At 44.7% G+C, this 11,473-nt stretch overlaps 1 protein-coding gene across 4 annotated transcripts in view; it reads left to right on the top strand.

Annotated features, from left to right (window-relative positions):
- LOC109922931 (unconventional myosin-IXb) overlaps positions 1–11,473 on the top strand; it is a 102,963-nt gene that overhangs the window by 21,428 nt on the left and 70,062 nt on the right. For 3 of the 4 annotated variants that reach the window (XM_048614004.1, XM_048614003.1, XM_048614002.1), the window contains exon 2: positions 7,228–8,129. The exons of the other annotated variant lie outside the window; for it this stretch is intronic. In XM_048614004.1, coding sequence (XP_048469961.1) covers positions 7,293–8,129 — 837 coding nt within the window. In that variant the 5' untranslated portion in view covers positions 7,228–7,292. The remainder of the gene's footprint in view (positions 1–7,227; positions 8,130–11,473) is intronic. 4 annotated transcript variants of the gene reach the window in all.

Raw genomic sequence — 11,473 nt, 5'->3', positions numbered from 1 at the left:
CCCCGGTACTGTACCCCAGTGTTATACAGCGACAGACCTGTCCCCTCCCCGCCCCGGTACTGTACCCCAGTGTTATACAGTGACAGACCTGTCCCTGCCAATCAGTGAATGGGAACAAGTAGAGTTACCTGGTGTTGAGAAATCTGTTTCCTTTTTAGGATGGTATGCATTGTGGTGAACAGTCGCCAATACTGAACCCCCCCACCCCCCATGCTGCTGGCAGAAGTACAGGGACACGCGCACACACACACACACTGACTCTCACTGGGGTACATTGTCCCACACACATACACTGACTCTCAGTGGAGCACATTCAGCACAGATCATAGTGAATCCTGAACAAAGTCACTGGGACCTTTGCCCGTTGCATGTGGAATATCTCTGTTGTAATTGAAGCAGTCTTTGGATTGTGGCCAGTATCATTCCTGTCTGAAGGGAAATAAAAATTGCATTCATTTAGCACCTATCATAACCTCAAAATGTCCCAAAGTGTTTTGTAACCAATGAAATAATTTTTTTGAAATGGAGACACTTGTAATCTAGGAAATTTGACAGCCTATATGTATGTAGCAAGATTCCGAATTAGCAGTTTTACAATGACTTGACTGTCTGTTTTTGGCAATGTTTGATTGATAAAGACAGTTCAGAATACCAGCGTGTGTATCCCTGATTGTCTTTGAAATAATGGCGTCTTTTACAATTATGGGACAGACAGGGCTTCAGTTTAACCTGTCAGCTGCAACACGGCAGCTCAGGCTGTGTGATACTCTATTTGTGCTGCTTCGGGGTCTCGGAGGGGGTGGTGGGGTCTGCGGTGTGGTATGGTGGCGCAGATCTGAACTATTAACTTCATATTTCAGAGGTGAGAGCATTATCCACTGAGCCATAGCTGACAGTTTGGAGTGAGGTGGAATACGCACCAAAAACATAAAATATACAATTAAATCAGGAGTAAATAGCTAGCCTTGTGGCAACCATGTGACCATCGTCCATTGTCACAGAAGCCTATTTGGTTCAGTCATGTCCCTTCTGAAAGAAAGTCTACCATTGTTACCTGGTCTGACCTACCTGTGACTTTACATCCATAGCAATGCGATTGGCTCTGAATTGGGTAATTAGAAATGGGCCGTAAATGCTGGCTTAGGCAGCGAAATAAATAAAACCCAATCCTGGTGAGCTGTTGTGTTTATGTGAGGCCTCTTCTGTGTTTGTAGATGTGAGATGCAAGAGCAGTCAGAAGATGGCATTGTATACAGGAGGGAGGTGATTTAGTGAAACCCCACGCCGGGGCAGGTTTGCACTGACTGTTTAGTTTACACATGATTTTAGTTATTCAGATTCCAGGATTTTTTTTTGTTGTTGTCTTTTGGGAGCCACCATCTGTCTCTGAGCTATCAATTGTGCCGATTGTAACTTTCACACCCAATCTGGCATTTACCTCTTGGTGAGTAGAGCTTTTCTCCCAGCCCAGGTAACCCTCACTGACCCTGCTGATAATTAGCATCTAGAATCATTTTCTTGTCTGTTCGTAACTCTCTATTTGCCATTCTGATGTCTTAAGGGTTGCTAATTCTGATGGGATCACTTTGGTGGTTTCGTCATGAGACTTCCAGTCACCAACCAATTGTCCCACTGCCTCCTGACACATGCATTACCCACAGTGCCTCATGTTCTTGGCTAGTTGGAAAGTGGCCCAGCCTTTCGTTGGAGAAATCTTTCACGTCAGTCAAACACAGTTTCCTCCTGTCTCCAAGATTGTTCTACATTTGCTCAAAGGAACTTTTTTTTTTAAGTAGACACAATTCTTTCATTGCCTCTGGGTTTTTCCCCCAGTGTTGCTAATGGCAGTGACCTGTAGCTTACCTTTCATTCCTGGAAGCTCCGAGAGGGTTGGCAGGGCTTGGTGTCCTTCTGTGATACAGCCTCAATCAGAGCTCGGGGTTGGTTTGCTCTGTCCATCATCCTCCCCACCAACACCGCCCCCCACCACCTCACCCCCCACCCCCCCAACTCACCCCCCAATGTCCACTGTTGTTATGGGGAAGTGATAGTGGTATTATCACTGGACTGTTAATCCAGAGACCCAGATAATGTTCTGGGCACCTGGGTTCAAATCCCACCACGGCAGATGGTAGAATTTGAATTCAATAAAATTCTGAGATTAAGAATCTAATGATGACCGTGAAACCATTGTTGATTGTCAGAAAAACTCATCTGGTTCACTAAAGTCCTTTAGGGAAGGAAACTACCATCCTTACCTGGTCTGGCGGACATGTGGCTCCTGACCCAGAGCAATGTGGCTGGCTCTTAACTGTCCTCTGGGATGGGCAATAAATGCTGGGCTAGCCAGCAATGCCCTCATCCTGTGAATGAACAAAGAAAGAGTTGTATGAAGCCTGAAAGTAAGTTCCAATTTACTGTTTAGATGAAGGGTATCAGGTGGCTAAGTAAGTAGTGAACGCTTTGTTCTGGTGGTATCTGGTGTCATGAGAACACTCTGGAGATTCCTGCTGGTTATTCCAGCTCCTTGCTGTTTGATGACTCCGTGAAAGGTGCAGGATGTCCAACAAACACTTTAATTTGTAGCTGGTTGGCGTCAAGTGACCCTGCAGTGCTTACAAATAGAGCAGAGGTTGGGGAACAAGCTCTATTGGCAGCAATTTTCTTTCGTTTGCTTCATTCAATAAATAAATGGGGGGTCAGTGCAGATGTTCAATGAAAGCTCTCTCTCTATTTGGGGAATGGGCACTGTCTGGTTCTGTGTTTGTGCAGGTATCTCAGATTAATATTCGTATTCTGCCAACATTACTGAATGTGGTTCATAGTGTGCTCATGACTGGTAATGTGATTTTGTGATGTTGAACGAGGGATAAATTTTGGGCAAGACACAGAGAAGAACACTCTGCTCCTTTTCAAAATAGTGCCATGTGATCTTTTACATCCCACTGAACAGGGAGAAATGGATTTTATTGTCTCTGTGAATAATGGTGCCTCCTATGGTGTAGTGTTCCTTCAGTACTGCATTGGAGTGTCAGTGTGGTTTGAGATGCACAAGTTCTGGATTTGAACCTGGGACCTTGTGATTCCGAGACTCTCCGTGGCTCTGTCAGCCTTGCTACTCTGTCAGAAAGCCATGAGGGTAAGCTCCTTTCCAGAAATATGCCTACCCTCCCAGAGTAGGACTGAGGGAATGCTGTACTGTCACAGATTATTCGGATGAGATGTTAAACTTATTCAGGTGAATATAAAAGTCCGACAGAATGATTTGAGCAAGGCCAGAGAGGTCTCCAGATGTCTGGCCCCTGTTATTTCTCCCTCTCAAACTCCCAGGTACAAGCCTGGACTTTATCTTCGAGTCTCTGGGATGGGGCTTGAGCTGATGGATGACCTTCTGTCTCAGAGGTAAGGATGTTACCCATTGTGATAGGGCTGTACTGACAGTAAACCCTGATCCAAGATTGCCCTCCACTACCTGTCCTGACTGATTTGAGCTGACGTGAGTGGCTCACTGGCAGATCAGGCTGTGGTGAGGTCCACTGGAGTAACATTGGGTCAGATGGTGTCATCTGACAGGAAGTGTTACTGACGCAACAATATAACTACCACCTCTGTATCGGAGCCATTCTATGATTTTTAAGTTAGTGGTTTCTAGTAAAAAAAAAAGAGCTGAATGCTGATTGATCTGTTGAGTGCCTGTCTCTGCAGATGAGAACTTGGTTAGTCATACTCTTCTGTAGAACAAGACAGCATTTGAGTGAGAGCCAGGGTTAGTCAGTGTGTGGCACAGATTCCCATTCACTGATCCCGGGTATTGTCCAGAGTGGGTATTGTGGCTTGGAACAGATGTGTGAAAATCTAAATAATTAGTTAACCTCCTTTGGCTTTGCGCAAGTATTGGCCTCAGATGAAGCTGGGGCAAATATTTGGACCAGGAGGGGAATGCGCAGGTATTACCCAGACTCCAGTTTAAAATCATATGTTGTATTTTAATTTTTCCATCCTACATTCCTGTGACCAGATTTATTCTGGAAGCTGGTGATCTAAACTTGTTGTACTGTAATTACAGCCTCCACCCAAAGGAGGACATTTGAAATGTGGACTTGTGGAAATAGAATATAACAAGCAGTTGGGAGAGTGAACAGATTGGTGCTGGGGGTCATTAGTGGTTTGCCCTGATTGGAGTTAGTTTATTTTTTCTTTATCAGAATGTGAACAATACTACCAGGGCCAACATTTATTAGGCTGTAAGAAATAGGAATAGAAGTGGGCCATTCAGCCCCTCGAGCCATTCAATAGGATCATAGCTGATCCGACATTCCTCGTCCCTGCTTTCCTGCCATTTCCCCATAACCCTTGCTTCTTGACTGACCAACAACCTATCGATCTTAGCCTAAAATATACACAAGGACTCTGCCCCCACAGCTCTCTGTGGTAGGGAGTTCCAAAGACTCTCAACCGACTGAGAGAAGAAATTCCTCCTCATCTGTCTTAAATTGGTGCCCCTTTTATTCTGAGACTGTGCCCTCTGGGCCTAGACCCTCCAATGAGGGGAACCATCCTCTCAGCATTTACCCTGTCAAGTCCATTAAGAATCTGATATATTTCATTGAGATCACTTCTCATTCCTCTTTCTGGGATTTCTGGCACTTCAGGGGGGATGGGGTGGGGGGAAGAAATGATGAATTCCTTGGATGAGTTTGATTGGTTGGATGTATTTTAAGGGAGGTTGCTGTCATTTAGCAGTGTGGAAGTTGTCCCTGAAGGGAAGCCAAGGATTTGGGAAAGCTGTGTGCCCCTCCTTTAGCCTTTGTGTCACTTTGATTCCAGCCATTAACAATGATCAGGCAGTGCTGTCTGCAAGCTGCAAAGCAAGTTGCACACCAGGCCTTTTCAGTTACCCTGCATGCACGGACGTGCTGAAAAATTAAAAGGGCCACAGATAAATAAACTATTCATCCAGAACGGAATAAAATTAGAATTGGCGTAAAGTGCAATGTCTACGTTGACAGTTAACAATGCGGATAATTATTACGTTCAAACTTATCTCACACCATGATCACATATTAGTTGATGTCTTGAAAATTCAAAATCATTTTTTGGGAAAATGAACTGAATTAAAACAAGAAAGACCACACTGTCTATCCCTAAGCTTAATACTATTTCTGAAGTTAATAGAATAGAAAACCAAAAATACAGGAAATGTATGATCTGTTTCTTTCCCCTTATGCATTTGCACTCAATGTACAGTTTCCCTGAATAATACATTATCCACTTTTTCTTAAATATATTCAAAAAACCTTTGAGCATAAACTGTTTGAAATGCTGAGCACAGAGGCAAGCCCAGGACCTCAAAATTTCAGCTTGTGAGACCACTTTGGGCAGTGCTGTTTTCTCATAATAAATTGTCCCAAACATGAGGATCATTATTTAAAGCTTGGTTATAGAGGTCATTTTCTGAAACCTCTAGAAGGAGGAGAGAATGGGAAAGAATTTGGGTCTCTCCAGCTGAAGACCCTGCCTTGTTTGGTGCAACAGTTACAATTGAGAATGAAGATAAGATCAAAATTTGAGGCAGCATTTAACTCAGAGGCTATGGGAGATGTGGCTGGTTAGAGATAAGAAGGAGTAAGGCCATGGGTGGAATTCCAAGGATATGTGGGTTAAAAGTGAGTCATTGCTTAGCCAGTAGCTGGTCAGCAAGCAGGGCTGATGGTGAAACGAGCTTGGCATGAGTTTGGACAAAGGTGACAGAGTTTAGGATAAGCTAACAATTAAAGAGAATGGAGTGTGGGAAGCTTGTCAGTATGTTGAGGTAGTTGAGTCTGAGGGGACAACAATGTGAAAAGGGGGTTTTAGCAGATGAGCTGGAGGTTGGTGGGGGCAGGGGGTAATGTTACTGAGATGGAAAAGATGGTTGTGGTATCAACTGGCATTTCATTTCTCAAGAAGACCAAGGGCACATGACATGTGCAGAGAGCATTTCAACTGTTGTGTAACTGTCAGCCTGATGGTAGAATGAGTTTAAATGGTAAATTCCGTTCGAAACATGGATATGCAATTTATAATTAAAAACAAAGTTAACACAAAAATATCTGTGAAATTGTGATCATCAGGTGCCAAGTGTCACGGACTTGTTTACATTATAAAATTGATCAGTTTTGTGATGCTGGGTTCTGTGATAACTGTCTAAATTTCACACATATCCGCCTCCCCTTCACGATTTTTGAATTAATGTTGAGTCATTGACTACTGCATCAGTTGAATTTCACCCCTCTCTCTGGAACTGACACCTGGTAATTCAATGATGGGGAAAATCTCAGACCAGCTCCTTTCAGTCCTTGCCCCATGTCCTTATGCCCAGAGTTACTGATGGAGGTGAAAGCCCTGCTTCAGACCGTTAGCACTGTATCACCAGGTTGTATTGTATCGAAAACACTGCAAGGTGCTCCTGCACCGTCCTTCCTGGGCAATCAGTGAATGGGGAACACAGATCCTTTCGTTCAAGAATTTCAAATTTATCAGTTTAGAATGATAATCTTAATTACTTTAACTTTTGCAGCTTCACAATAATGAAAATTGAAAAGAAAAGTTTGCTTGAAGCATTGAATTAACTCCCACAGAAGTAGAGATGCAAAACCATGACATCAGTCAAATCAATCTCCACTTTCAACCTGATGGTGGGCCAGCTCTGAGTTAGAATTGAATGATGCCCATGTGACTGGGAACTAACTTGTGGCCCACATTCCTCACTCCCCTGCCAAACTCACCCTGCCATTCGTACTATTATGCTCCACAGCAAGAGTTGACTGTGCAAGCAGAGAAGATTTTATTACTAAGATGTGTTTGTGTAGAGCTGCCAGGGGTCTGAAGGGAGAATATGTTGAGGATGGTGAAGTTGCTGATGGAAACAGTGGAATAGTCAAAGAGAGTGAACAGAGATCAGAAATGCCTGCACTGTACTCACTCTGGGAGTCTCTGAGACATCATCGAGGGAGCTTTACTCTATCTACCCCTGTACTGTCCCCATCCTGGAGGGGGTTTGATGGGGGACAGTTTGGAAGATTTACTCTGTACCTAACCCTGTGCAGTCCCTGTCCTGGGAGGGTTTGATGGGAAATCTGCAACTTGTGTATCTTCCCTCTCGGTGAGTTTGAAATGTATTTGAAGAGACCTTTAAAAGTCTGTGTGTACTTTCTGTCTCTCCCTCTCTATCCTCCTGTCTTGCAGATTGATGGAGACGTACCCTGAGCACAAATTGAGTGCGGAATGGTGAGTGGGCGACACGAGGCAATATGAGTATTAACGATGCTGGAGATGCAGATAACCGAGAGGGCAAGATCTATACCCTTCAGATTTGCCCAAGCCTCTATACTGAGAACTCCATCTGCTGCCAACTACCAGCTACCAAAGATGTGACAGCTGGGGAAGTGATCCGAGAGGTGACTGGCAAACTGAACCTAGACACATCAAAATGTTACGTATTGGCAGAGGTGAAGGAGTCTGGAGGAGAGGAGTGGATCCTCGATGCCAATGATTTACCAGTCCAACGGGTGCTGCTGTGGCCACGGAGGGCACAGGAGAAGCACTCGCAGAGTGAGGGGTATTACTTCCTCCTGCAGGAGAGGAACACCGATGGCTCCATTCGTTACATCAACCTTCAGCTGGTAGCGAAGGAGAGGGAGAGAAGGAGACTGTTGGAGCGTGGGTTCCTGCCTCCTCAGTCACACCTGTATGATGACCTGTGCAAACTGCCCCATCTGACTGAAGAGACTATCTTACAGACCTTCAAAACCAGGTTCCAGAAACACAAGATCTACACTTATGCTGGCAGCATCCTGATTGCCATCAACCCCTTTAGGTTCCTGCCCATTTACAATCCCAAATACATGAAGATGTATGAAAACCACCAGCTGGGGAAGCTGGAGCCTCACATCTTTGCGATTGCGGATGTGGCCTATAACACCATGCGGAGGAAGCAGGTGAATCAGTGCATTGTGATCTCAGGCGAGAGTGGTTCTGGGAAAACCCAAAGCACCAATTTCCTCATCCATTGCCTGACTGCTCTCAGCCAGAAGGGCTACGCCAGTGGGGTCGAGAGAACCATCCTAGGGGCGGGGCCAGTTCTAGAGGTAAGATGCTGGAAGATATGCTTCCCATTATCTTACAAATCTCTCAGCACTTTGTGCTTCTTGGGAATAAGAAAATTGATATTTGACTTTCACGTTGAACTGCATTGAAACAGGCAGAGAATTGTCTGTCTGTTAGAGTCACAGAATTATCATACAAAACAACACAGGAAAGAGTCTGTTTGACACGACAAACCTTTCACTGACCTCTTGGTGCCATTATCCAATTAATTCCTCCCGTTGTTACTCCCGGCAGTCCTTCTGAATTTATTCCTTTCAAATATTTCTGCCATTTCCATTGAGTAATTGCTGGGACACAGTGCAGTTTTTCTCATGATAAGTCTGTATTCAAACGCAACCTCGAAATAATTAAAGCCTAAGGAATTATTTTGAGTTCTAATTCCCCCTACCCCCCAGTGCCCCCCAGAAGCACTTAGTGTTTTCTCGCCTATCCTGATCCATTGAAGACATTTGAGGAAATTCTAGAATGACTGTTTCTAATTTCAGTTAAATCTCTTCTTGAAGAACAATTCTGCTCCACTTGATTCACTCTCACGTCATTGCTTCATCACCCTTTCCCCCCATATGCTATTAATCATTAATCCTCACTGGCCTCCACAGCCAAACACAGTGAATCGATTATCTGATTGATGTAAGACATTATATCCAGTCAACAAAACTGTTCCAACAAATTTAGGAGGAACGTGACTGCTTTTAACACCACAGTGATCTTCCTCCTTGATGTTGCTCCCTTCAGTGTCCTGCAGGTGAATCTCTCCTTCCTGGAGAGTTGGCAGCCTCTAACTGAACTAGACTCCCAAGTTGAGAACTGTGGTCCTGATGCTTTCCTCCCAGTTCTCGAACTTTCAGTTCTCTCTGAGTCTCCTGTACAAAGCCATAAAGCAGAAGATGTGGTTGGTGGTTTGTTTGTGTGGGGGAGGGGATTTTACAGCATACACTCAACTCTCCCTCCTCTCAAAGAAAAATAACCTTCCTGTTTTTATTCTCTGTAAGAGGCCTGTGTCGGATCAGCTGACACTCCTGTTGCAACCTGAAGCCCCATGCCAATGGACCCTTATGCTCCTGTCTCAGATCTGAGACCTCCCCACAACTGGCGTATTCACACAGCTTGGGGCCAACATCCAATAAACACTGTTAGTCTACAGTACTGTCAGGACTAAGCAAGCTCCTCTGTCCAGCTTCCTGTCTGTCTCTCTGTCTGTCTCTGAAGTTTTCCGTTTGTGGTTCATGTACATTTATGTATCATTCTCCAACTTACTTCTCCTAACTCTCACTTGGATATGGACTGTCTTGAGGACTGACCGTGTCAGTAGCTGCTTGATTATAGAGAGTATTATCACTGAGCCCAGCGTGTACTCACCTGAACACATGTACTTCGTACACAGAATACTTGGAAGGATTGAGAACCCTGATTTTCAGCAGCTGTACCCTAGCACCGCCCCTCCCCCCGACTTTGAGCTGCCCACAGAGATCACCTTGCTCAGCAGAAACACACGGTGCAACCTGAGAATTTCCTGCGTCAGGCTCCATTTTCAGATCGTTGCATCAGTTTATTGACAGCAGTGTGGCTGAAGTAAAGGTTTTGAGATTGTTACATGCCCGTGCTTAGGGGATGGGGGTGTTTGGGACTAGTGGAGATCCAATAATCTGGTAATTGCGTGGGGCTGTAAGTTTAGCCTGTATCCTAACCCTGTGCTCACTGACCTACCTTGGCTCCTGTCCTGGCAATACTTCCATTTAAAAGTTCTCAATCTTACTTTCAAGTTTCTCCATGGCTTCAGCATTCCACTGTAAACCCAGTCTCCAGAACCTTGCCCACACACACCCAATCAGATCTCTACAGTGCTCCAATTCTGCACTCTCAAGTCACCCTGATTTTCAATGCTCCCCCTTTGGTGGTTATGGCTTCAGTCACCTAGGTCTTAACCTCTCGAATTTCCTGCATGAACCCCATCCTCATCCTTTCATATACCGGATGTGTGGGAGATTAACAACATCAGTGACACTGTTTCAAAAACAAAGCATTTCCATCAGCTGTAAGCCACGTTCTTTTCCATAGTCAATGGTGTATCAGAGGTCAGCCTTTTTAATAAAATCGGGGCGAAATCACAGAACAGGCACCATTTGCTGATCTGTTCGATGTAGGCCTTGGTTTGAATCTTCACCGTACTGGTTATTAAGAAAAACGTCATTGATAATCGGAGATGATGCTACTTGTGCAGAAGGTGTGAGCAGACTGTATTTGTCAGTAGGAGGTTTTTGATGTAACTCTGGGATTTTTTGTGATGTCATTTCCTATGATCATCTTTCAAAGTTTTGCAGCAATTTGAATAAAATTGAGTCACTCTGAAAAGTGCCAGACTTTTGTTAATAGATCCTGTTATAATATAGTCTACAGAAAAAGTATATTATATATAATTTGTTCTTTGCATCTGGTAAAGTGACTTGCCCTGAGATTGGACATCAGAAACATAGACAGAGAGAATGATGGAGAAGCTCAGCAGGTCCTGCAGCATCTGTGGAATGAGAAACAGAGTTAAGGTTTTGGAACGACTATCCTCTCCTTAGAGACACAGTAACCTTCAAATATTCCTGTGCCTTATTTCAGGCAGTGCCCAGCAGGGACGGTCTCGCACAGGCACTCAAACACACGCACGCGCACACACAGACGCAGACGCATGCACGGCCACGCACACACGCACATACATGCACGGCCACACACTCTTGGGGAGGTGATGGCCTGGTGGTATTATCGCTGATCTGTTAAACTAGAGACCCAGGTCATATTGTGGGGAACCAGGTTTGGATCCCACCATGGCAGATGGTGGAATTTGAATTCAATTTTAAAAAAAACTGCAGTTAAGGGTCTCATGATTGTTGATTGTAGGAAAAACCTACCTGGTTCACTTTAGGGAAGGAAACTGCCATCCTTACCTGGTCTGGCCCACATGTGACTCTAGGCTCACAACAATGTGATTGACTCGTACCTGCCCTCTGGGCAATTAGGGATGGGCAATAAACACTGGCTGAGCCAGCGATGCCCTCATCCTATGAATGAATAGAAAAACCTCACTCTTGTAGATTTGCTGCAGGAAAGGCTGCGGGCTGTAGGATCTGAGGGAGATCTTCTTGGACTGCAGTGTGTTGTGTTGGTCATTGCCCAGGATGGGATGCTGCTGGAAGTTTGAATGAACACATTCCCAGGTTTGCAGACTCCCAGGTGCTGCTGCTGATCACAGGCTGTTTGTAGTTCTCATGGTCTGACTCCTGCATCTTTAAAGAGAGGAAGGAAAGAAAAAACACCCACCCCAACCCCTGCCCCCCTC

Source organism: Rhincodon typus, chromosome 29 (assembly GCF_021869965.1).
Source record: "Rhincodon typus isolate 14 chromosome 29, sRhiTyp1.1, whole genome shotgun sequence".
NCBI lineage: Eukaryota > Metazoa > Chordata > Chondrichthyes > Orectolobiformes > Rhincodontidae > Rhincodon > Rhincodon typus.
The sequence above is the reverse complement of the archived record's forward strand: the minus strand, read 5'-3'. Positions and strand labels throughout refer to the sequence as shown.